The 27,241-nt window shown below is 42.0% G+C and overlaps 1 protein-coding gene across 21 annotated transcripts in view; it reads right to left on the bottom strand.

Moving 5' to 3' along the window:
- Window positions 1-27,241, bottom strand: part of MAP4K4 (mitogen-activated protein kinase kinase kinase kinase 4) — a 175,998-nt gene that overhangs the window by 21,676 nt on the left and 127,081 nt on the right. For 2 of the 21 annotated variants that reach the window (XM_015596281.2, XM_015596282.2), the window contains exons 12-22: window positions 15,131-15,292; window positions 12,256-12,342; window positions 11,461-11,670; window positions 10,338-10,499; window positions 7,676-7,903; window positions 6,618-6,724; window positions 5,465-5,616; window positions 4,699-4,796; window positions 4,127-4,135; window positions 2,613-2,788; window positions 1,998-2,118 (exon numbers count right to left, since the gene is read on the bottom strand). In XM_015596281.2, the coding sequence (XP_015451767.1) occupies window positions 1,998-2,118; window positions 2,613-2,788; window positions 4,127-4,135; window positions 4,699-4,796; window positions 5,465-5,616; window positions 6,618-6,724; window positions 7,676-7,903; window positions 10,338-10,499; window positions 11,461-11,670; window positions 12,256-12,342; window positions 15,131-15,292 (1,512 nt within the window). Of the gene's footprint in view, window positions 1-775; window positions 968-1,997; window positions 2,119-2,612; window positions 2,789-4,126; window positions 4,136-4,698; window positions 4,797-5,464; window positions 5,617-6,617; window positions 6,725-7,675; window positions 7,904-10,337; window positions 10,500-11,460; window positions 11,671-12,255; window positions 12,343-15,130; window positions 15,293-27,241 lie in introns of all 21 variants that reach the window. The other 19 variants (XM_025039091.1, XM_015596288.2, XM_015596277.2 and 16 more) reach the window with 18 other exon arrangements.

Below are 27,241 nucleotides of genomic sequence, written 5' to 3'. Positions count from 1 at the left end.
CTTCCAAAGAGCAAAGAGTCACCCAACTAGCACCCAGACGGAGCACCACAGCCAAAGCCTTCGAATGAGCACACAGGATCTCCCTCTCAAATTTTAAATTGAAAGCATGCCTGGACCTCTGCTTTTCTTGCTCAACATCCTACTTTTCTAGGTTTCCCCAAAAAGCATTTGGCCTCTTCTTAAACCATGCGTGACTGTGAATTTCAAGGAAAGAAATTCTTTTCAACAGGGTTGGTGAAAACGAATTAGAGTAACCAACCTGCAACCCAACTCCCCCCGGCCCACCCCCCAAAAAATACAGAATACAATCCAGCCCTGTTTGAAGGAAATTCCTGTTTGAGATAACAGGTCTGTCCATATAAGGCCAAGTCTGCTTAACCAAATTTTTCTATATTCTATTTATTGGATAAAAAGAATGAAAAAGGCAGGTTGCACAAACAACTGCAAGAGTTTAATGTCAAATACATAATGGATCTGAGAACACAGCAATCATTTTATTTAGACTTAAAAAAAAAATACACAAAGCCATGCAGCTACACTGATCTAGAGAACAGGAAATAGTGAACTGGCAAGTTTGACGGGAAATTGATCTAGGTTAAGGGATTTGTACGCGGGTCTGAAACATGTTACTTGGGGGTGGGGAGAAGGGTGGGTGACAGAAGAAAGCGGGCAGGCAGGGAAAGGCGGGGCACTGGGCAAGTCTCCTCCGCGAACAAGCGACTAGGCGGTGCTGGTCTAACCCTTGGAAAGCAGCCAGCTGTGGTGCAAGACATACCTCATTAGTAGTGAGCTTGTCCTGGGGTGCCTGTGGGGACATGGTGGGTGTCGGCTGGCTGGAAGATGGGGAGGAGGAAGTGGAAGAGGTGGAGGAGGAATGGCTTTGCTGTAAGAGATCTGGCAAGAGGTGAATACGACCGGCAAAGCCATTGCTCTCGTGATGGCTGGCACGCTTTTGGTCAACTGTACTCTGCAGAAAAAACAGGCACACTTGTCTTGCTCGGGTGCTGCTGGAATCGCCTATGACCCTGCTGATAGCTGACTTTGCTTAGGTGCTGTGTGACTTTTCAAACAGTTCAATTATCGAGGAAAGACTGGAGGAAATTGGCCTGAATTGCTCACACTTCCTTGCTGAATGCCTAAGTGGAGCCAACAGAATTCAAAGTATCTCCTCTGGTGGCCACAGGACTCAAGCAGAAGGTGTTCAATTTGGTTTATCTGCCACACTAGCCACTGTTACCAAAACCACTAGCAGTTTTTCTTCCCTTTTTAAATCTCTCTGTCTAAAGTTCTAGAAAGCATCCCATCACTTTTCTGAATCCTGGTCTTTTCCATATTCTTCCCACTTTCCACCCGAATGCACTGGCACAGCATGCGACACACTCAGGGAGAAGTCCGGAATGCTAGACAGGTGCCCTGCTCTGTTTAAATAAGAAGCAGATCACTTTCCTCACAGCCAAGCTGAGAAATGAACAGACAGTTGTAAAACTTAGTCATCCAAACTGAGCACAACTGGGTGGGACACATTTAAGAATCAACGAGCAAGAAAACTAACATTTGGGAACACAGCAGAGAGCCCTCCCAGCCCTGCGGCTGCCCAAGGCCCGCCCAGTGACCGCCTGACTGCGCAGACCGCCGAGCTAAGTGCGCTCTGCAGGACCCCCGAGGCTGCCCTGCTACAGACCGGCCTGCCCCCGGCCCAAGCCTGCTGAAGGACGCTGCCCTGCGGTTTTTCCACTGTCAAGACACAGACGGAGACGCAGCACGGTGCTGGGTGAGGGCCGCCACAAAACATGCAGGGGGCAGCGATGTGCGGTGGAGACTGCCAGCTACCGTGTTGGCATGCAGCGCGTCCTGCCGCCCCAGCCCCGACACGACCCTTGGGTCTCGTTACCATGGAAACAGATGATGATGTAGAAACAGCATGAGTGAGTGAATGAGCACGTGGGTTAATGACGACAGAAGCTCAGCCTCTAACAACGAAGCGAACACACGGGTACCTGGCGGACGATCAGGGTGCCCTCCTTGGATGGGGTCATGGCTGGTTCACTCTCCACATCATCATGGACAATCATGGTTTTCACGGATTCTGTCTCACCATTGCTCAAATTCAGAGATGACCTATTGAGACAAAATCCAGAGGTGAAGGGCCATGAATCCCGTTAGTCGAGGATATTGTTTTGATTTCACCTCCTCAAAGTCATTAGATGAGATCAGTTACAGGTAGAAAGTTTCCTCAAGGAAAACCAATGCTTAGTGTTTTCCCTTCAACAAAGAATTTCCTGCCACTACAGTTCGTTTTTGAGCAAAAAAATTAGAATGAATAACTTATGGTTAATTAAAGCAGTTAAACTGAAGTTTCCCATTTATCGTATTCTCAAATTAAAAAACAAAAAATAAAATACACATTCGAGCATTAGGGAGAGGCGCTGACATGCACACGCACACCAATGGACCAAAGGGGAAACATAAAGGCTGCCTGCTGCTGAATCCATGACAACTGCTCATTACATGTTAACAGACTCCTATGACAGGTTTAGAAAAAATTGGTTCCAAGTAGAAAGAAGGCTCAGCGGGGACATTCTCATCCTCTCTAAAATACACCAAGGACTGACGCTGCTCTGGCGTCCTCTGGTCCAGACGTGGGTTCCTCGGGCCCCTCTTGTTCTGCGTCATCGTCTTCCTCGTCTGTCGTCCCCGACTCCTCACTGGATGAGGAGTAGTCTGTCACTTTGTGCGGTGGTCGCACATCTTCCACTGCCCGAAGCTCTTTGGCCAGCGCAGTCAAATCCTAACACACAGGACAGAAAAGAGAGTAAGGCAAAGGGGGTAGGAGGGAGCGGGGAAAAAGCAGCCAAGAATGTGAAGTTCTTCATTTTAACTATCGATAAAACAGCCACAACATCAGTTCTGTAAACCTGTTTTGGAGAGTATTTACTAGTATCATATGAAGGTGCAGTCTTAAAGCTTTTGATAGAAAAGACCAAAAAAGTCAAAAGATAGACAAAAACCAGAAAAGACAAAAAGATGTGGTATACAATTCAAATGTCACGACAATAAAAAAACATAATAGTCTGCTTATAAGCTGATAGGATTTTTTCTAAACCATAAGATAAAATTCTCGGTCAACAAATGAGTGTAGACAGATCCTTGGAGTTTGTTATAAAGATATCTGCCTCTGAGACAAAGTCTTCTCTTAAGGAGACTGTCCATAAAGCAGGATTCTAGTTAAAAAAGGCTGATTTAAAGTATGTATGTGGTGGTTTTATATTTAACTTCTACTTTTATTTTTAAAAATTTTGAACCTACAGAAATGTGACAGTGAAATGAGGAAGCCATTCATATCTTGCTTCACCAATTGTTAACAATTTGCCACATTTGTAAAAAAAGGTTCACGACATGTTAAATGAGAAAGTGGTAGCAGTGCGCACTGATGTGGACAAGAGGTGGGGGGGGGGGCAGGGGAGGGGGAGACTCCCTGGGCCCCACCTTACCCACATGGCCCCATGGCCCCATAATAATGCCAATGACTATGAGCATCAGAGAACAAAGAAACCCACAGTAAAAGATATTCAAAAAGGGCTTCATTTCTCTTTACTCTTCTATACTGAGATATTTTAAGACTCAATTATCCAAATATAATTTCCAAGTGTGATTATTATTTATATTCTACATTTGCATATAGAAGTCTAAAGTATATCTTTCTCCTTGGGAATTTTATTTAAAAATAATGACTTTTTACAAAGTAGGCTATGCCATTTTTCCTTTTTCTTTTTAGCAGTCCCAACAGTTTTCTTCTTCTCCACGGTAAAGAACATGTTTTTCTTGAGCTTGAGCCCATGAAATAGCAGTGATCAAGTACTGGACCTTGAGTCTTACTAACCATTTTACGGCTACAGCTCTAGCTTTTTAAGAAGTTATTCTAAAAAGCTATATTTAATAATAAAAAAATGCATGCAGCAAATTTTGTGTGTTAAAAAAACAAAGCAAAAGTTTAAGGTTTTCCATTCTAGAAAAGAACAGAAAGGCAAGTTGAGGAAAGAGAAGTAATATAGATTGAATACAAGCTCGGTTTAAAATGCAGTCAGATTATTGCTCTGATGCTGAATTTTCCAGAGACAAGGCTTACCACTTCACCCTGCAGTCCAGCAACAGTTCCGTTGAGCCGGAGAAGCCATCAGTGATGAATGCACAACACAAGGAAGCACGGCAGAAATGAGGGGGCAGAGGGAAGTACAGAAATCAATTCAAGCAGGAAATCAAAATTCCAGCAGGTGTTAAAATTCCACAGTGTGTGCAGTTACATGGTCAGTTAATGCAGCAAGGACTAAAGAAGTATGAGGAACAGTCACAATTGCCACTCCAGGTACCAGAAGGCAGAATTTAAATAACAGGTAAATTTAAGAATATAAAAAAAAAAGGTATTCTAAAAGCCAGTATTACAAATGCCTAATACATCAAGAATGCGTAATAGTTAATGCTAAGCAAAGAGATAAAATGGCTATTACTCTTTCTGTATTTTTTTTAATGACCAAGGTGGGCGGGGCACGAATGTGTCTGAGGTTTACTGCATTCCTTATAATTCCCCAAATCTGTGAGGGGGGCTGCACGGAAAGGACTGTTCCTCCCAACTACGTATTTTTAATAGAAAGATCTCACTCAAGCTTGAAATAAGTAAAACTGATTTTGTGCAATTCTTACAGCAGGCTTGAGAGGTCTAAACACTTCTTTTTTATCTTCTGTTTTTTTCACTGCATTTTCAAGGCGCTGAGATGGAGAGCCTTCAGATTTGGATGATGCTGTGAAGTTCAGAGACAAGAAAGGCAGACACGTGTGAGCATCCAGGTGCGTGCTACAAAGCAGACCTAGCCTGTCTAATTTCTCCCCTTGCCCCTTGCCCACCAATGGGCGCCCCTCACTCATAGCAGGGATTCCACGTGGGTCTGCACCCCAAGGCTTCTGACTCCATACTTAGACCCCTCCACCCCCACACTCTATACTCTCTTATGTCAATAATACTGTAGAGGGACTTTTCACTAATCTATTATTATGGGTAGGTTCAAATAACCAGTACTGATGACAACAGTAATGGAGTCTATACTGAAAGAAGTGGGTTCAAATCTCAGCTTGGTCATTTAGAAAGCCACTAAATTTCAGTGACTGGAATCTGTAAAATGGAGACACAATAAATATATCTCATGGGGTTACTGTAAGGATTAAATGAGATAAAGCACATAAAGTACTCACAGAGGTAGGTGTGAGTAAGCTCTCAAAAGTTGACTCTTTATTATTAAAATTATGGTATTAGTGTCATTAGCAACCCGTATTAAAATATTGTTTTGTGATATGTAGCTGGGTAAAAACCCCAGGTCTGTTTATAAGATTGAAAAGGACTAAAAAGGATCTCCAATACACTATCGTAGCCCAGTATCGTTTACAGGAAAAGGCGACAGGAAAGGTATCCTACATCTCACTCGGAAGCGCTCTCCAGAGCCACTCTGAGACCCAGGGTGGGAGCCAGGCTGCGACCCTGAGTTGCTGGACCCCGAGGAGCTGCCACTGCCAGGCCTGGGCACCAGCTTCTCCACTCTCTCCCATAGCAGCCTGGGCTCGATACCGCTGTGGGGAAAGCAGAGAAGAGCTAATGCATCATCCAAACAAATCACAGGCACGTGCAGAAGTGCAGGCATGATGAGAAAAAGAGCCGACAAACAGCATTTAACATTAAACGTACCGAAAGTTCTAACAACATTATTATTCATGGGTTTTATCTCAGATATATTAACAAACCAAAAATGCTAAATGCTAGTCTACTGTTAGCAGACCCGAAATCTTCAGGTATGAGAGGAAATGCTACTGTTTGGTCTAGAAGTATTACTATTTCCGTCACGACTACAAACACAGTCTCTTTTTATAAAAAATTCCACTTTTATATAATCACAAAATTATACTGTTTCCAGGCTGTAGCTCCCAGCCACCCATTACTGCTCTCCTGAACTGATACTTGTGCAGTACACTTCTCTGTATGCACTGTGCTGGAAATGGGACAGATGGCACGGGCTCTCATTGTGTCCCTGCCAGGCACACGCCCAGGGCACACGTTTGCTTAGGTGAGAAGTAAGCAAAGACTCAGGCACAGGCCAATCCCACTGTCCGCCCTGACCACTTTGGGGAGGTTTCGAGTTATACTGAGGTTCCGTGTACTGAAGGCTAACTTCTGGCTGTCCGTCAGGCACTAGCTATCTTCAGCAGCCTGTCTGTGACTCTGTACCACTCCCAAGGCCTTAAGATACCATGTAGACAGCAAGGTCCCTCAGGTTACAATCCTCTAGAACCACCACCCCCTGGGCCAGTTCCTTCCACTGACTGGGACAGAGACAGGTGCTAGCTTTCACATTAAAGCTGCCACAGGACATAGCTGGACTTACATTCTTCATGACAGATCAGTTTAATGATATTCACATTAATGGTTGAGAAGTCTTTTATAAACTGATTATCTCTTTTATAAACTGATTATCTCTTTGCTTCAGAATGCCCCTGTCTACAGGCATTTTTATGAAAAGAGATGACACACACCGCAGGACACTGTGAGGAAACCTCCAGCTTCCCTCTCGTGTTACCTGGTGGAGTTTCTTTGACCTGCTTGGCTGTTCTGCTGCCCACCACCCTGTAGCGGGGAGTCCCGACGGGACAGAACGGGGGAGCGAGACGTTGTTCTCACAGGAACCTTCGGGTGGAAAAGACGGCAATTAAATTCTTGAAAATATGAGCAGAGAAAAGATTTCCCTACCCAAACATATTTTTACAGCAGTCCCAATTTCATCAGCCTTACTATCACCGACTGACCCTCCACCCACACCCCTGACCCTTCTCTGCTCTCCACTATAAAACAGTGGAGAGAGAAAATTCAGTCAAAGCCTTCAAAGGAGCCAGGACAAGCAGCCCTTCTATGCTTCTGTAACATGTAAATGATGTTTGGACTAAAGTTTGGTGGCAGGGGACATACAAAGCATTTTGCTGAGATAATGTAAGAATAGGGAAAATAAGCTCAAAGAAACCAAACATCTACAAATGGATCAGTAGGAAACAAAGACTGGTAGAAGCAAGAAATTTTTCAGAGGAAGCAAATTCCAAGTGGAGGAATAATAAACTAAAATATGCCTTTTTTGTTTAATTTTGTCATTAAGTAATTACAAAAACAAAACGAAACAAAAAAACCTAAAAACTCAAAAAAAAAAAAAAACAACCCAAATCTCTCAATTAAAAAAAAAAAAAAAAATCATTCTCTTTGACATTTTAAATTTTTTTGTGAGAATTTTTCTAAAAATTTTGATGCTGGTTAATGTTGCAAAATAATTTGCAGCTTCTGCATAAACTTATAAGACAACTGCTAATGTATGATTCTGTTTGCTCTAGAAGCATATTCTGTATAGACTTCCTCTTCAATCACTGTGTTACCTTGTGTTTAAGCACAGTATTAACCACAAAAACAGCTGACTGGATGCTGGCTGAGTGTAGCTGAGTAACTATGGGACTTTCTCCCCACTGTAAAAAGTTCCTTTGAAATTTCATTGCCCCTTAATTCTGGTGAAGTCACCATACCCTTAATAAAAATAATTTTTTTTTAAAAATAACAAAAAGGAAAAAGAAGCGCACGTCTGGTCTTTCTGCTTCTTACCCTTGGAGGCACCTCGTCACTGCCTGATCTAGACCACGCCTTTTGGGTGGGGTCAGGTACCTCCGACTCACAAGTCTGACTTAGCGCCTCACTGCGGGGAGGTGGGCATGGGTCCTGAGAGCGAAGATGGTGGTGTGCAAATTTGGGAGGAGAAGGGTCACTGAAGGAATGGGATCGCGAGACAGGGGAAACATTGTTCTTGAGAGATGCCAGGTGGGACCACTGTACCTTACAAGAAAACAAAACACAAAACATTCAATGCGTTCTGCAGAAAACGCTTTTCTGGTCAATACCCAATCCAAAGCAGGAACTGGGGGAATGCAAACCAGGGTGCTACGGTATTAGTATGAGGTAAACCAGGCAGCCAAACAGTTATTTTTTCAGTGAAGAAGTGGTCTGGGGAACAAAATATGCAGAAAAGAATAAATGTACACTTATAAGGAAAATTCTTTTACTATCTGGACAAACATTACAGATAAACATGAAGATTTAAAAAAAAAAAAAAAAAGGCTTATAGGCCTCCTGTCCTGAAAGGAGGGGCAACGAGCTGCATGCACATCCATGTCAAAGCAGGGACTGGACGGGCAGAGAGAGGGAGCGGGGTCACAGGATGGGCGCTGCCATACATGCAAACCTGTCTATCCTTCCGCAGGTTGCCTGGCAGTATAAGATTTCAGACCAAGTAATGGCAAAACAACACATTTAATGAGCAAGGACAAACCCCTCAGGTTCTGACAGGCTATAAGAGCATAACTTTTCAAAATATACCAGCAATTTTCCTTCTTTCTTCCTCCAAGTCTTAAAATACTCAAACCCTAGATATAGCTATACATCTTCCTACTAGTTATAAAAAAAAAGAACTTTGATTTCTTTATAAATATTCATTACTATGATTCCCCAAACTGATCTTCTACTTGACAATTACTCAACAACTGAGTTTATCTGGTTGCTTTTAAATTATGAAAACAGTCTCTGAAATAATCTGTATTGTCTTTAAATTCTTTTATTATTTTAAAATACATGTTCAATATTGCAATCTACGTAATTCCAGCTATGTATCTATTAATTGAATGCATTTAATGAAAACTAGAAATACCAAATCACAGTTGATTCGACTTTTCCAAAAGCAAGATTCAGAATTAGTTGCATATTTATGATTTCTATGATTTTTAGGTGACAGTCACATAATTCCAGTTATTGGCATAATCCTAGATGCCTAAAATGTTTAAAATTTTCAGAGGGAAAATCACGGAATTGAAAGTATTATCTGTAACTATAATTTTAAAAATGGGTTTTAAAATAGTCTTACATGAAAAAAAGTTCCCCCAAATAATGTTTTCATAGGTGTATGTTTTAGCCAAAAGGAACTTTATATAGAAAGAGGAAAATGGAGACTGTTTCCAGGCCTTACAATAGCTAATCATTAATATAAAAAAGTAGTCTATATAATTCAGGTACTCCTATTTTCTAAACTATTAGTGGCCAAACAGATAAAGATTTTTTATTTATGGTAAGTTTACTTCCAGAATAAAAACTTTTCATACTGAACTCTTCGTAAGAGTATCATCAAACTAATTCTACCAGTCTCTCCTCCCTCCCTTTTCCCTATTTGTCCTGTCCTGCTTCTTCTTTTTTTTCCATCCCTCACTCTGTGGAGTTGCCAGGTGGCTTATGGTCAGCTCTTCTGTGAATCAAGAAGCTACTGATCTCATGTAAATACCCGCCACTTCCCGAACCCCCCACCCCTGAGCTCACACACCTTTTGCTGACGTCATGGTTTTTTGTGTTTTTTTTTTTAAACTCCTCCATACTGGAATTATTTACTGTAAAGCACATTCAAATCTTCATTCAAATTTGTTTTTCAGAACAATGCAACTACTTCTATCACAAAATGTGAACTTCTTTCTCCTAACACATGAGAACATCAGTGACAAACTCAGGCCTAAACACTTAATCCTAATACTCTGCGGGCAAAATGTCTATGAGTCATTTATCTTCGGTGAGAGAGTAGGAGTCATGCTTTGAGGATCTCAGAGATCTCTGATGTGGTAATCTCTGGGTCTGCCTTCTTCTCCAGATGGTAGAGAGGGTTTCTCCTTCGCTTGGACAGTGAGAGCCTGTGACCTTTATCCCAACCTACTTCAGGGAAAGCCACACCTAACCCACTGGGTCATAACCTTTTTGGATCTTGAATCTTTTAAGGATCTCTTAAAAAAAGGCCCTTCTCCCAAAAACTATGCACATTTGGACAAAACCAAAAACTTCTATCTGAAGCCCACTCATGGAATTGTCCAGGAGCCAAGAGTTACAGGTCAAGAAAAGGTTCTGGTTCTCCCTCTGGGTACTTATGATACTAATTTTTTAAAAATTAAATCGAAAAATCTTGGTATTAGAATAAGGAAGCACTTATTAGCGAAGGCAAAAAGTTAGACTAAAATAAGAAATCACTGAATCTAGATAATCTTCATAAGTCCAACGAAAATCTTTAAAAGAAATCCTCTTTCCCCAATCAACTCTTTAAGTCAGTCTAGACTCAGCCCTGCTAACCCCTTCTCTTCCCAAATGTGGTGACACACTGAGACGCGACCACCACAAGCAGGCCCGTGGCTCGGCGAGCCGTCACGTGCGTCTCCTCGACCCACAGCCAAGTGGCTGTCGCTACCTGTGGCTCGGCTGGTCTCTGCAGGGCGGGACGCACAGACTCGGAGTTGCCATTGGAAAAAGACTCTGATCTGGAAGGCACTGGTGGCTCCAATACTCTGCCTGTCTGCTTAGACTGGCCTTCAGGGGAGCTGTGGTTAGTTTCCCTAAATCTATCTTCCACCTGCATCAGAGAATTAGGAGACATAACTCAATGTTAGTGAGGGAAGAGCAGAGATGCCGAAGAAAGCCTGGAAGTGGATACTTTGAAAGAGAAATTGTTTTCTTCAACTACAAGAAAAGAGAGGGGCAGCTTAAAAAGGGAGGAAGCAAATAAAGCAGGACTAGGATTCGATTCAGGATATAGTAATACTTATGAGGATAAAAATCAAGAGAGGCAGCCTTTAAAATCTCCTGGCAGGAATTTTAGGGTTGTACATGAATGATAAACTAGAAAAATGGTTAAACCATTTTTGGTTAAACCAGCTAAATCAAGAGATTAAAAGACTATCATCAAGAATTCTCAAACCATTTCATTCCACCGAAAATAAAGGCATTCCAGGGCAAGCAGAATGCTGGATCCTGGAATCCACTGAGGGCCAGATGCAGTGGGATGGCGCCACCTACAGGCTAGCACTCAGTGTCCTCTGGAGGCCGACTAGCTAGCTCCCCATCTCTCTAAAACCCCTATTAGTGACTGTTTTGCCACCTCCTTACTGGGAGGCTCTGGGTGACCCACAGCACCAATTCAGTAACGAATCATCATTATAAAAAGTCAGTAAATGGGGCTATAGGCACACTGTGTCGTTGTGGCAGTTTTGGAAAAATAGTTAGCCAGGCCGCCAAGTCCCTTCTTTACATTTTAAAAAATGATTCTCCCACACTGTCTTCCCTCCCGTTTGGTTTCCTGTTCAATTCGCCTGAGATTTGCTAACAGAGGTGCTCTGGTCCTCTCTGGAAAAAACACTTAACTGCATGAGAGACTGGGCAAGTCTCCTCCCTGCTCTGAACCCCAATTTCTCAGCTAGAAAATCAAGAGGGTGGATGAAATCACCAGCTGATGTCTGCACCCCATTCTAGCATTCACATCCTAAGAGGCAGGCGTGGACATGGGCTTGCTGCCTAAGTGACACAGGAAGCGGTACCTCACGAGCTCGGTCGGCGGGCTCGTAGTGGGGCTTGGGGTCTGCAGCGTGGAAGCCGGGCTTGCTCCTTTCCGGCGGCGGCTGCGGGTGCTGCGGGTGCGGCCTCCTGTGGTCATGCTGTAGAGACAGGAGATAGGCTTGTTCTTGTTGCAACTGCCTCTGGAGCCTCTCTGCCTGCCGGTGCTCCTCCATCTCCCGCCATCGGCACTCCTTGGAGAGGAAGAGAACACTGAGGCTACGGGACACCAGGACGCCCGCCTTGTCTCCAGGTTCATCCTTTCTCAGCTTTTTTTAAAGACCATGCTTTTTTCCCCTCCCCCTTGTTTTATAACAAAACAAAATGGCTGGGGTTTTAAATAGCATATTACCTGTGCAAAAATCTGACAGCTTGTTGCTAACCATAATATCTCTGGACAGAGTGAGAGAGAATTCAATTAAATGTCAGTTTCGGTGGTTTCAAAAGGCACTTAAGAGTTAACTAGGTAAAAATCCCACAGCAAGTGTTTTGAACCTTCAGCGCCTGGCATTCTGGTTTGTTCATGGAATGCCAACTTGTGTTCAAAACCTTGTCTATCTACCAAATGAGAACAGTTATAAACGGGAAATAAATAAATAAATAAATGCCACCTGGAAATGTGCCCCACATGGTAGGACCATAGAGGACGTCTCCACCGGACTCTGTCAGCCCAGGGCACTGACCGAGTGGTCTCATGATGGCTGCAGCCATGCCCAGCTCAAGGAAGGGGGGCGCACCCGGGCCCTGACACTAGAGGACAGGGTGGATGCGAGCGTTACCAGTAACATGGCCTGCTCCTGGAGCAGCTGCTGCTGAAGGACTTCCAAGTGCCGCTGCTCCTCTTCTAGCTGTCGCCTGATATACTCCTGCCACACAGAAATCACCCAGCAATCAATTCATCCAAAAGGAAAGCATCAGAACCACCTGCGGGGAGCACCGAGAACCAGCCGCCCCAGCCGTCTCTAGTGGATGGGGATGAATAGCTGATGAAATTTACTGCTAAGGATTTTCTCAGTGACTTCGAATTGGCTGCTGAGAAATCAAGAGTCTGATAAATGATGACATGCACTCAGTGGTATACATGAAGGTATTTGAAAGTTGTTCTGTTAGGATACAGAGTCATACACAAATGCTGGGCTTTAAAGGACTGTGCTGTCCCTCTCAGGACAGTAGACTCCAGAGAAAGTAAAGAGTTTAATTAGGTGAGAAACCAGAGGGTTCTCATCAATAAATGTCTGCTCATCAATCATTATTTAGAGCAAGCACAGGCTGCCAATTTTTAAGACCTCAAACCAAAACTTGTTTAATATTAGAGTAAAACAAACATGGTTTATGTTTTCTCTGATGACAGAAGGTACGTAGAATGACTACATTCTGGGAATACCAGGATCGGGTGACTTTTCACCAATGAACGGGGGGTGGGGGTGTGTGTGTGTGTGTGTGTGTGTGTGTGTGTGTGTGTGTAAGAGGAAGAGAAAGAAGGGGATGAGCATGACTCGTTCCCAATGGGAAGAGAATGATAAACAATGAAAACAGGTAAGCACATCCAAAATATGTCACGTAAACAGGAAAAATCCAACCTTGCAGCTGCGTGTGCATACAATGGACTAGGAAATTAAGAGACCTTGACTTATGACCTCTAAGCCCCCAACCTCCCATTTTCTCAGTCTCCTCTTTTAAGAAATGAGTATCATGAATATTTCCTCCCAACTCTCAGCACTTTTTATGAGGCTTGAATATGAGACAGACATATAATAACTTTGAAAAGAAAGGAGGTTTTATAGACAGAAGTTTCCTTCCTTTTCATTAGGGAAGAAAGCTAACTACTCTAGATGGGAGTAGCCTGAGGGGTATAAGGGGGCAAATTTTTTTCTGAAATTCAGATTATTTCTTTATAGTATCTCCTGCTGACCATTCACTTACACCAAAGTGCACACCTTAAGATAAAAATAACCGTACATCTGGGCTGAATAGAAGTTTTAGTTAACTAATAATCCTGGTTGAGAAAATGCTGGATAACAGATATTATAACATACAAATTTCCTTAGAAAAATTTAGATGAGGAAAAAAATAGCCAGCTGGTGGAAAGCATATCCACAAGGCCACTGGCAAGCATAGCCCGATTCGACCTGGGCTCTGAGCCCCATGCATTTGAGCCCGACCCTCCACAACATATGCTATGCCCAGAACTGCCCTAGTGTGGTGTGTAGCCATCCCCAGCCATGACTGGGAGTGGAATCTGATTCCCAAGTCACTTGTTCTTTGAACCAGAGAGAATTAAACCATAACTTAAAAGATCAAGCTAGTATACTCATTTGTTTTCTGCCTTCAAAAAACAGCGACAACTAGAAAATTCTTATCTATCCAAATCACCAAGGCCCTAACATCTAGTCAATGAACACACAGAATACAATTACACATGTACATAAACACACGTTTATGCAGAAACGACAAGTTTCATATAGCACTGTTGGTGTGGGAATAATTATTTTGCAAAAGAATAAGGAAAACAGAATAAAACTGATTTTTAATGCTATTTTTTAAAGGAAGAGGGGAAGAATGCTTGCTATCCACAAAAGCTAATGACTGCCATTAAAACAATAAAGATTAAATATTATTTTCATGCTATCCTCTCACAATCAAATTGTGAGAACTACCCCTAGGTGATTTAATTTTTAAAAGACAATATGTTTTCTCTTTCCGGTCCCCAAGTATAAATGAGAATGTGAAAAAAGCGAAACAAAACACCACATAGTTAACTAGCCAATAACATCAGATAAAGAACAGATAAAGAACAGAACTTAAATTCCTAGGAAAAACAGGTAAGCACGCAGATCCGTTTCAGAAAACCCGAGGTATGTAATTAGTATCAAGGTTTGCGGCTAAATAACCAAATTTGGAAGTTAATATCATTGTTTTTAAGTTTGTATTTCAAGTATTATTCAAATCGGTCCCCATTCCTATCTTTTTTTCTTTACTCAAAGCTCATAACAGAGTGATCCATAAAGACATAAAAGGCAGTGTGGCTTGGGATGGCACCCACACGAAGACACAGACAACAGAAAGTGTATCGGTTTTTGTTTGCACAGGTGGTTCAGGAAACAGATTTCTAAAGACAGCTGTTATCTGGCATTAATAAGATGCTGTACTGTTACTAAAACCTGATCTTTTGGTTAAATACAACACTCTTAGTTTTTCTAATGCTACGTAGGTATGTGCCAAATTATATGCAAACGTATATTAAGTAATCAGTTAGCCAGTGGCTACTTCAAACATTTCTCATATGAAATTTCTTGCAGCAGGTTTTTTACTTCATTTTTTAAAAAGGTTCATTATCATTCAGATATGTGCAGTTTGAAGCATTTAGGACAAACCCAAGAAGCTGTATTCAGCAATCTTTCGCCATCATACTATTGGAGACCACTAAGCTGGTTTCAAGAGGTATAAAATGCATAATAATTTATGACTTTTTTAAAGACAAGAGACTCAACTGACTAGGGTAATTCCAACTGCTCTTCAGTATTTTTAAACCCCTAATGTCCTGAATGTGTGTGTGTAATGCACATGTGTGTGTACTTTTTGCCCCAAATACCCCGAATCCACAAAGCCACGGACCACACGCACTCGTGGCCGCAGCAGGCTTTGTGAACTGACCTGTTCTCGCTCCACTCTTCTCTTCTCTTCTTCGGCCCGTCTCCTTTCCTCTTCCTCTTTCCGCCTTCTCTCCAGTTCCTCTAGACGCCTCTTTTCTTCTTGTTCCCTCCTTCGCTGTTCACGTTCCTGCTGCCTTCTAGCTTCGCGCTCTCTCCTTTGTTGCTGGTAAGTACAGAGAGACAGTCAGCAGGCATCTGGTGTGGCTCTCAGGACAGGCTGCTGACCCGGCACAGGGTGATGCAAATGAGGGGGTGTCATGGGCCCGTCTCTATGGCCCCAGAGCCCACGTGTACCGGCTTCCTCGCAAATGCTGGTCAAAGGTGCTGTGTTTCTTTGAATCCTTATAGGGTTTGGTCTCATTTTTATACTGATTATTCCCCGTTATTCTTCACTGTACTGTGCAATTAGGTGACAGGGAATTCTTAATCCTTGAGTATCACTAACACAGTTATCCAAGGCCCTTAAGTAAGAAGAAAAAGAAGAGAAAGGAATAAAGGATAATAGAAATAGGGCAAAGAAAGGAGAGAAATAATTTTTAAAAAGAAAAAAAGTGGCACATATCAGGAAAAGAGGAACTGACATCAACATGAATAAGGCCATTATTTTTAGTATGAATATAAAAAACAACCATTGAGCACATGCTGACAATGTGTCTCACACTGTACTAAGTATGTGATATTCTTTATTCCACCTACTCTACCTAATATAATTCTCCTAAGAAACCTAGGAAGTAGATATGATGAGGAAACAGGTTCAGAAAAGTTAATGGGCTTGCCCAGTGTCACCGGCTGTCCAGGCCTGAGCTGGAATGGCCACTCTGCCTTAAAGCCTATTCTATTAACAGACACTATCCTCTATCCCAAAAGGTGCTGCTGCATCAGCAGACTCAGTCTGACAGCCCTCCCTCAACCAGGCTGTTAGATGCAACCACACAGCATAAAGCAATGTGACACACCGGGCACTTGTCTGGCTGCTTGCTTCACCCAGCTCCACACATCTGTCCATCAATAAAGCATTTCCACAGCGTAGAGTATAAAATTAACCAATTACTCTCAGGAATGTGAAAAAAATGCCAGCTTCAAGACGGGCACTGTCCAGTAGTTCTCTCTGGATGATGAAAATGATGTTCTTTACAGTAGCCAGTGGCCACATGCTGCTATTCAACACCTGAAATGTGACTAGCACAATGAGAAACTGAGTTTTTAATTTTATTTCATTAAAGTTAATTTAAATAGTCAAATGTGGCTAGTGGCTACTGTTCCGGACAGCACAGCACTAGAGAATAATCGAGCCATCAAATTTCTCAAGATATAGGAAGCCGGTATTATCACCACGAACTTTAATGTGGCTCTGAGATTAACAATAAACAAACAAAGTTTGGGGTAAAGCGTGGAGATACTAGACACACATGTTCATGTGAGTAAACAAAGTTAAGTATTTATTATAGTCAAAGTATCCCTTCTGGGTTTTTCCTTGAAACTCAACTAGCCTTCGATCTGAAGGCAGACACTCAAAAATGATTTCCTGAGAACTGTAAAGCAATGGCCTACATGAGGAACAACGGGACAGAAAGGGCAGTCTGGGTCCTGGTCTCCCAGCTGAGTGCCAACTACATAACGTTTTCTCCGTGGAGTTCCAAGTCAGTTTTTGCCCCCACCGCCTCTCATATGCCACACATTTTGTTTTGTGTTTTTCCCCATTGTCCGCTTTTAGAATTCAATGCACAAAACTCGCCACTTTCCCATGGGTGAAGGTGGGGTCCTTAAAAGAACTGACTTCAGTCCCGGTGTGTAGAATCTACAACTTCAGTGGCTGCGGCATCTTTGTTAAACTGACGACTGCACTGCCCCTAAACAATGCACTTGCTGCCTGTCACTTACTAGCCTAATGACATTACGCTTTTGTTTTAAGTCTTAGAAAAAGAGAAAAATAAGACACTAGAGTCTGCTCAAAACCATATCTAGGGAAGACAACGGACTACAACCACTTATGTGCCAAAGGCCCAAAAGCTGGGCTTTCTGCACCAACGCCACTTTCTGTGTGGTTCGTGCTCAGGGCCAGGAGGGAGAGCGCACAGGCCAGGCCAGCACTGCCCTGCACCCTTGGAGGGGGTTTCCTTTATAAGAACTTGACACTAGAACACAAAACAAACAAAACCACTTGCCCTGAGGCAGGACTCCAAGAACGACATAGAAACCGGAAGTAAGAAATCTGAGATTTACAGCCAAGCAGTGTTCCTACAGCCTTTCCTCTTCAAAGCAAGTGAAGCAAAGATGGTTTATTTTATACCTATTGCTTTTTCTACACAGGAGCAGAAAATCAGACTGGTTTTCACCAGCGCATCACTTACAATAAAGGTATAGTAACTGAAAACACTGCCATTTTTCTGATACTGGCAAAAAAATATATAAATCATTAGAATTTGTCAACTGGGAAACATAGGTTTCTTTGCTTTAAACAGAAATTACTTCATTCCTTTAGATATTCCTAGCTAGCCAGACTTTCCAAAGAAAAACATCTTTTGAACTATTTTGTTGAGTAAAAGTACGTTAAAAATAAGATAAAACAAAAGGCCTTCTGATAAACCTAAAGCTGTAATGCAAAGACGACTCTCATTCACTCAACTCTAAAGCTTAACCATATGAGCGTTTTCCTTGAAGAAGTGAACATGGAAGCCTTCTGGAAGCATCGGTCCTGAGGACCGAGTGTCGTGTCACACACCCAACCATTTTTACTGAGAGACTCAGCGCTGCTTAATTCTCAGGAACAATCATGGGTGAAGTGGGCAACAATCGAGAAGCTTAGGTTTATAAGAGAGAAATGAGCTGCTAGAACACTCTTGGGTTTGGCAAACACCAGGGAGGCCAGGTAAGAAGGGTCCCATCTCTGGATGCAAAGAACCCAGTCACAACAAAGGTAGGCAGAGAGCTTCCTACATGGAGGAAAATTAAGTGGGACAAAAGAAAAACAGAAGAATGGCAACCAGCATCTACACCCTTAAAATTCCCCCTTAGCTTCAAAGCATTCAAGTTTCATGCCAATCAGGGTAACATGACAGGCCAGAAGAGGCAGAGATCTTATACACAAATTTTATAACTTTCAGATAACAAAGTAGTCAAGATGGGTCAAAGGGGATCTCTGAGACGTTTTAGTCCCAGTGTGGAGTCCTAGAAAGAGGACAGAAATGACTCAAGGGCAGGGGCTTCTGCTCCTGACTCAGTTGCCCTGGTACAAGCCACATGCCCCAATGAGTCTCAGTCTCCTGACTTGCCAAAGTATGCGGAAAGGTGGAAAGAGGCGGTCTGTACTAGAAACCATCATGGCATGGAGTTTGCACTGGATATTTTTTGGAAGTCAATAGCTGGTGTCTAAAGTGGGAAAAAAGTTTTGAAAGATCACATAAGCAGTGAACAGTCAGAGGACTATTCCATTTGGAAGGGCTCTGGGGAATGGAGTGAACAGTCAGAGGACTATTCCATTTGGAAGGGCTCTGGAGGAGGTGAGATGAAAAGATCAAGAGGAGGGGAAGGAAGAAAGAGATGGTATGCCTTTATATCAGCTGTCTCTGTAAGTGAACAAAACAGTCAACCAGAGTACAGAGAAAAACAAAAACAAAAACTTCAGAACTTTATTTATATGTATAGCTCACTCTTTTAACACAGCTATTTTTGCATGCTTTAGAATGTAGTCGGCACAACAGTGTATGAGTGGATATACCTCCATCAGAAGTACACGACTGGTGTTTTTAATGATGGGAGGGATGCATGATTAAAACCTATTCTAGGCCATTACTCTAAACAAAGCTACATGACCACAGACCCACCCGCAACAGCCTCAGAGATGTATCTGCTGCCACTTCCTTACACCCTGTGCTGCAGGGCACAGGCGTTTAGTTTTTAGGAATGCTGTTGAAGAAAAGATACTGTTTAGCTCCATGGTATCACACCAGAAGGCAAGTCATAGGTTGCTCTGGCTTTTTCCTCTCGTTTAAAAAGTGAATGCAAACCCGTCTCTGCTGATGTGGTGGTGGCTGCTGTCAGAAAGAGCCAGACGAGCTAAAAACACATCATGCAGAGTCCTGATGTTGCCACACTGATTCTGGAAGAAGTGACTGGCTGCCACAGCTGCGAGTCCAGATGCAAGCCAGCATCCAGCTCAAGCCAGCCTCAAGATTTGAATTTCTGCTACATCTCCAGGGAAGAAAAGGCAGTTGGGAACAAAGGCAGAGAGAAGTAAATGGGTCTCAGGGCTGGCTCACTGCCACCCCAAGTGCAGAGGGCCAGGCTCTCAAGCCTGGTGGGGAATTGTGACCTCATCTAACTAAATGCTACTAAGAGGTTAATTTCAAAAGCTCTTACAAGTAGCTTTTTCCATTTTATTTGTTAAAATTTTTTTTAAAATCTAAGTGCTAAGTACTTTAAAAAGTCAAAAAGAATATAAAGCTTATGTCAAAAACAAGCTGTTCCACTGCTCACTCCCAATTCTAAATTCCAAGGTATAATCTACTTTCAATGCTTTTTAGCTTTTCATGTGGAAATTTCTGGTTAAATGAAAACCACATTCAAAATCTGTCCATATACAAATAACTTTCTTTTTAGTTTTTTGAGGAGTTACTTGTTGCCTCATTTTTTCTTTGTTCACCTGACTACAGTTTCCTACAGGCCCATCACAAAATCATCTGTAAAGTCTCTTGCACTGCCATTAAACTCCTTACAACATGGTAAAAAAATAAATAAATTACGTATTCTTGCTTTATTCTTAGCTATTAACCAGCTCACAGCCCTCTCTTCTCCTATGCTAATCAAAACTGATCACTCTCCTGGTATCCTATACTTCCAGATTTCCATCCACCACCTTCCTAGGAATCCTTCTGGACTCTCCTGAATATGATCTCTGCTCCCCAGCGTCCCTGTCATCTTTATTATTTGCTGGAACATATCCTCCAGTAGCTTCTTGAGGAAGAGTGAAAAGAAGGTAAAGACTTTAGGGGCTTTGCATGTCACAAAATCACCACTCTCATAGTGTTCAGATAATTTTGACCGAGTTTCAAAAGCACTGCTCTGCTATTTTCTGTTTTCTGATGTTGCTCCTGAAGAATGTATTAAGAATTCAGATGCTGAATACTTAATACAGACCCATCCACGGCCCTCAGCCTGCCTCCCCCACCATAGCTTTTAGGATCGTTTCACTCTTGATGTTCTAAAACTTTAAGCTGATGTATGTACCCTTCCACAGGTCTTTTTCTTTTTGATTCATTGTGCTGGGTACTCAGTAAGCTTTTCCATCCAGAAATCCATATTTCTTAGTTCTGGAAATTTTTTTTGAATTATGTCTGCAGGTTCTCCCTATCATATTCACTTCTTGGACCATCATCTATTAAATGGAACTTAAACTGCTGGGATTGATTCTGTTTTTCTTCTATTTCCCACAAACTTACCTTTTGCCCCTACTTTTTGAGAGTTTTAGTTCATAACAAAATTTTCAAAGATTCTTATTTTCTGAATATTCTTGTTTCATTATATTTTCTCTCTTCTTTCTAAAAACACTGAGATTATGCGTACGTGCATGTAAATATGTGACATGTTTTCTCTGTCCCCTATACTGTCTCCGTTTTCTTCGAGTTCCTTTTTCTATTTGTCTCAGAATCTTCATGTTAAAGATCTTCCTCAGTGCCCCCAATCTTAGCTCTGCACTCACACTTAAGGCAGTAAAAAGCAAACCACGAGGGCTGTGCAGAGCATCTGGAAACTACTGAGCTTCAGAGTGAGGTGACTGAGTTGGCATGGTCCCTTCGCCAGGCCGCACTTCTCCTGGACTAGTTAGTACCTCTAGAGAGGAATCTGTGCAATAGTCTGAGACTCCTCCCAAAGCCCTACCTGGCTTGAGCAGAGGGTGTAGGAAAAGGAGGTGTCATTGGTATTAGGCGTGGCTGCCGGCACCACGGGAGCTGAGAGGGGAATATGTTTGCAGTTGTACCAATTATACTCATTCTCACTCAGTGCCCTCAATCTTGGCATCTCGCTCCACACACCCGCTGCACCTGACTCCTCCCCGCTCACAGTCTCCACTGCTCACCTCTCTAGGTGGCACGGACCCTTCCTGGCCGTGCGGCTGGGGGTGAACTGCTGCATCCCCACGTGGGCGGCACTTGTTACCCCTCCCATTTCTGACTCTCTTCCAGGGTGTGCAGTGTCAGCCTTGGCGTTGTCTTTGCCTTTTCAGTACTGATTAACACAACCTGGTTTCCTCTCTTGTTCTCGCTGTCCTTGCTGTTTATATCATTTTTGATTTTTCAGTCATTTCACTGGGATTTCTCAGTGAAAGTTGGTAAGCTTCAAGTTGTTTTTGTTCAAGTGTTTTCCAAAGTCGGTGATTAAATTATTATGTAATCATTTAATTAAAATAATTAAAATTATTGTAAGTTTAATTTGAAATGCACATCATAAAACAACAGTAAGCAAACACCTTACAAACTGGGACAGGCCACAACAGACGATCTCAGCTGTTAAACGGAAACCTCTGAAAGACTCTTTCCTCTGTTTCCCATGAAGAGTACTAGACTCTTGGTTCCTGGATCAATGCACACTGAAGACCACAAGCTCCCTGAGAGCAGGAATCCTGTTTCGCTCATCTTTTCCCTCTTGCAGTTAATATCACAATAAATAGTGTTTTCAGTTGTAAATCTAACCCTCACATCCAACACATGACATCCAAGGCAAAATCGGCTATGATTTTCTCTCCAACATTGAGCATTTGAGTAAGGAAAGACTGAAGAATCCAGATACTCCTATCTCTAGGTCCTACAAAATCCACTCAAATCATAAAGCCATCTTTCCAAGATCACCTAGTAAGGACATAAAAGCTTAAATGACTGTTACATGTGGACAGTGTATCATACTTTACACAACACACCTTTTATGCCTCAAGATATTCTACAAGGCCCTTTAAAGTACTTTAAGGTGACTCTGGAACTCAAATTAGAGACCTCAAGCCGAAAGGTCCAATAAAGAATGGACATAAATTTCAAGAACAAGACCCTTCTTTCCAGAGGTACATCTAAGACTAGAAATGGCTAGTTCATCCATTTGAGAAACATTTATTAAGCACCATGGGTACACAAAGGTGAATCTGATACAGCCCCTCTCCTCTAAGGTATGTAGGTAAGATAATTATATCCCTTTAAAAAATCCACACAGAGTGGAAGCTGGTCAGCTTCCCAGGACTAGCCCAGTAAGCAAGTCCTGCTTGAGCCGAAGCAGAGAACCATGCAGTGTCCGATTCCTCTTCATGTTGTGCTCTAATGTCTGGGACTGGATACTGGACCAAAAACAAGAACTTAAACTGCTCATCGTAAAAACCACTACAATCAGAACCGGCCCTCAATTTGAGGGTGAGGGTGTCATCAAAAGTTAAAGCCCTCAGTAAACACATCTTATTAGGTGATTAATGTGAAAAGCCGGCCTGCTGCAATATAACCTCAAAAGAAAATAGCCAAAAATAAAACACATATACCATCGACAAAGTAACGTCAATCCGTACTGGGTTAACCTCATGCCTGTGATTTCAAATGACAAAACTCAGGAGATTCTAATGAACGTGCCTTTTCAGGTTTACTCCGCTAAGAATGATAAACATAATATAATCCTCTAAAGCATCTGGAAACTGGTATCATTATTACTTTCTTAAATCATTCTTTCTTTAAAGTCAGACAAACTGAGAAACTGCGTGAAGTTGTGAAGTGATTTCCAAATCTCTTGAACTGCAAAGAGAGTTCCTTATTACTTAAATTTTCCCAAGCATGCCTGAGTAAACATGTACTTTTCCAACTATGCTTAAATTATTTTTAAGTTCCCTTTCTAGTTTGGCATTTAAAAGCAATGCTTTCATCTCACATTTCTAAAAACTTTTCTAAGTAGGTTATAGTGAGAACAGTGACGTCCATTTTCAATACACTCCACTAGACTTACTGGCTTTAGTAGAAACTAAGTGACTTTAATAAACCAGTCTATTCTTTAGATTCGGCTATTTCCAAGAATTTCTGAGGTTATGATACTGTGTACACATACCACCAACCCTTGAGTTTTTTAAGTGCAAATTCTGATAAAGCCTTAGTAGAGAAACTATTTGTTTCTCCCCAAAGGCAACTCTATCCCCTCTTTAGGTAACAAATAATGTTTGCTGAATTAAACTAACTCTTACAAAATTTAACTGTAAATATAACCAACACTAGACCAGGGTGTCAAAAGAATATTTAAGAACTTAACAGGAGGATCTGAAAGACAAGACAGCCGCTCTCTGCGTAAAAGCAAAGGTGCTAACTTGACAGAGGGCAAGGCCTGGGTCGGAGGGGTACCTGCATGCCTACAGCTGTGGCTGGCTGCAGGGAGTAAGGCGGGAATTGCGCTAACGTGTACTCTGGATGTCAGATACCACTAACCGGCCAAACGGAGGCCTTCGTGCAGACAAAGAGGGTGAGGAAATGGTTTCTATTTCTTCCAAACGCATGGAAACACTGCTGGGGTGAATGAATTCACTGTGTCTTCCTTCCAAGATCTCACAGCCAAGAAACACACAACAAACACAAGGCAGAGTTTATTAATTTTTTTCCCTAGAAACGTCTACATTTTCCTTGGGTTACAATTTAGCTTTAGTACGAATCTCACTGCACACAGAAAAAATTTTTTTCTCTGGCTTTTCTTTTTTTTTAAATTTCTTCCACTTCCACTCACCTCTCTAAAATTTTTGTCACTTTGGAATTCGTAGAAATTATAGAAATTAATGTAATCATGTGTTCTACAATGGAAGAAAAAGCAAAGAAAGTGCTGGGGTTCACACTAACACTTACCCCTCACAGGAGGGAATCAGGTTCCCCAAGATCACAAACGGACGACGGCAATGCCAGGGCTAAGAACTCTGAAACATCATAATGAAAGGAGATTACTTTTTTAAATGCCTGCAGAAAGATAGGCGAGTCCTAAATATCCTATCAGAGGTGATCAAAAATAAGAAAAGGAGAAACAAACAGCAGAAAAATATGGCATGATAACTCAGTGAAGGAAGCCCTTGGCTGGAGTTCAGGATTTCACGGTAAGTGTTGGAGTCTTTGGAGCACGGGCAACAGGGCCAACTCTGCAAAAAGGTAAGGTTGGGAAGAGATACAGAATTGTTTTACTTCCCTTCTATGGTTAATTTTTTGAGAAAAAGAATAAGTTCTAACCTCAAATGAAGTTTGATTTTGACTCCTACCTATATTAAAATCACTTACACACAGTTTATTAAAAAAAAAAAAAGAATGTGTGCTGTCATGATAGCACCATAGGCTTTTTAAAAACAAATATTCCCCTAAGAAGTTTTCTTTCTTTTTTTGAAACTTATGAAAAGTAGCACACCAAACCACAGACAAATGAATCTTGCTTCTACTAATAATTTGTCAGTTTCCATGAGGCCAAATAGCAGAAGTACAGACCAGGAGACAGGAAACTTAGTTAAATACGTAACAGGTTCAAAAACACATCCGAAGCCCACCAACTAAGGCAGCTATCTTTACTTAGAGTACTGACTGGTTTCCTCGAAGACAATGTCTCGTCTAATGTTTCTGTTAAACTTAGACAAAGAATGAGAGAACATACTAATCAAGTGTGTAGGTGTCATGGGAGTGGGGAGGAAGACTTAACTGGCACCAAATCAAGGTTCAGTGAAAAAAGAGCACAAAATCATTAAAATAGATAGTACAATTAAATTTAAATTCGTTTTTGCTCAAAAAGGGGAGAAAAAGTGAAAAGAATAGAAGAAAAAGCTGGCCTATTAACAATTTTATGAAAAATAAATTAGCTGGAGACAAACTTCTATATGAGCCCAAGCTGTGATGCGATATCTAAATATGAAAGGTAATACAGTAATAAAACATTTGATGAAGGAAGATCTTTATCATATGATGTTCTGAATGTGGGTAACACAGTTAGACCAAGCTGAGAAGCACTGAGTGTATCCAGAAGACAGACTGGAGCAAGCAGTCAAACATCTGAAGAGCTGTGGGGGACAAGGAAGGAGTGGATGAAGCTACAGGATGAACTTGGCTGCATAAGCTCAGCATTCCCCCTCCTTGCCTCTTGGGCCCATCCAAAAGCAACAAAGAAAATGGAAAACATAAATGAAAGCCTCATTTTCAGCAAAACTAGGAGACGTACTTGAAAATATCTGCAAGGACTTCCAAGATCTCCAGTCCACACAGGAGCCAAGAAGGAGGAAACAAAGAAAAACAGAGGGGAGAGATGCCAGCAGCAGAAAATTCCAAAGAGCATCAAAGGAAGAGCAGGGTACATATGTACAGATAGATTTCTTAAAGATGCAGGACCTGTGCGGGCAAAAGCACTAACTCTCACCTGCAAAGAGGGTTCAGAAACAGGAGCAGGGTGGCAGGAGAAGTCTTCACACCCCAAGGGGGTCTGATTTTTGTGGCACTTGCAAAGAAAGGACATCTGCACTGTGCTTCTCCACAACCTCGACTTTTGGACCATTTTTTGGTCAGTTGCCGATAGAAAGTTAACTTCTTTCAGTCTGACTGTCATTTATCTTAGGAGTACAGCTAGCTAGCTGACCATCTTTATCTACTTTGTTAGTTAATAACAACAAAAGGAACCGAACCCTTCGTCCCCAGACAGCTCTGCTGGAGGCTTTAACACCGATAAAGGGCTAGAAACCGTTTGCGACCCAAACAGCCTCAAAGCACCTTCTGGGCCTACAGCATAGACAATGCTCAATGACTTACGTGATAAAGAGGAGCGATATCACCAAGAGTCCCAACATGCAGGTTTACTCATGCAAGCATTCCCCGCTCCAGCACCAGCTCCAGCTCCCTCCCTGATCAAGAGGTGCAAGGAGGTAACTCTGAGTCTGAACTTCTGCTAAGAAGCTGACGTGAAGGGGCTGATCAACGCAAGTGGGCATCTAGCAGATGTCCCTCATTTTCTAGCCACTACTAGCTAATAAAACAAAATGGCTTTAATTTTCAGACCCTCTCCTTGAACCACTGCCAGCCTTCGCTCTGAAATCCTCACTCCCTACCGAATACAGAGGCTGAACAGTGGACACTTATGTCACTACCGCCAGGACTGAAAGCAGTTTCTGTGGCCTGTGTTACGAATAAGCTCTAGCTGACCTGGTTCTTGGCACTTCAAGTTCTAAACCACCCAACTAACCTGTATCATACGCTTACAGAAGTAGAGCCCACCAGGGAGACAAAGGACAGTAAAGAATACCACATGTTCTAGATTAACGTCAAGAAACGGCCAGAGCCTCAAAACGCAAGCATTCCCATGTAATAAGTCCAAATGGTCAACGTGCAACTGAACGAACCTTGGAAACCACTCTGTCATGTGCAAAGAGCACTGAAAACTGTCTTAAAAATATTACAGAAGAATCTGCAAATAAACTGCAAAAAGAGTCACATAAATAGCAAAGTTGTCCCTACTATAGAGGAAGGTTATGTCCTATGTTTTCTTCCACAAACCCTGGCTGAATATTTCCAGCCTCCTTGTAAGACAGGCACTGTTCCTCTGAAGTAAAGGCAAATTATAGTTTTCAGAATTCAGACTATAAATACAGAAAACAAAAGAAGACTTCCCCCACAAAACGTAACTTAAATAACTTGGGCAAGAGCATATGTTACTAAATCAAACACCATGATATAGTATCAGTATAGATCCAGGCCTTCATTGTTGTTTCAGGTTCTTTCTCTGGTGTGAAAGACAAAGGTGAACCGGAAAGTTGTACGAGTAAAAGGGAAACAGAAAACTATTATGAATGAGAAATTTGAAACTGTGAAACTTATAATAAAAGGCAGTCAGGAAAAGAAAATTAAGAAAAAAAACAAAAACTTGTTTTAAGCCCCTAGTGAAACACAATGAAATAACGTTATAACGTTTCTGTGAACTAAGAACGAAAGAGTAGTGGGTAACCACATTGTGGGCGTTAACAGTATCAACAAGCTGAGCGGGCAGGCAACACAGAGGCATTCCCGCCACGGACAGGCTGGCCATACCAGCAGCCAGATTACCAAGCAGCGTTTGCGTGACACCTAACAGAATTCTTCTCTTCCTCCCTTACTCCTGA

The sequence above is a fragment of the Pteropus alecto genome, unplaced genomic scaffold, assembly GCF_000325575.1.
Source record: "Pteropus alecto unplaced genomic scaffold, ASM32557v1 scaffold288, whole genome shotgun sequence".
Lineage (NCBI taxonomy): Eukaryota > Metazoa > Chordata > Mammalia > Chiroptera > Pteropodidae > Pteropus > Pteropus alecto.
This window is presented reverse-complemented; position numbering and strand designations above follow the sequence as displayed.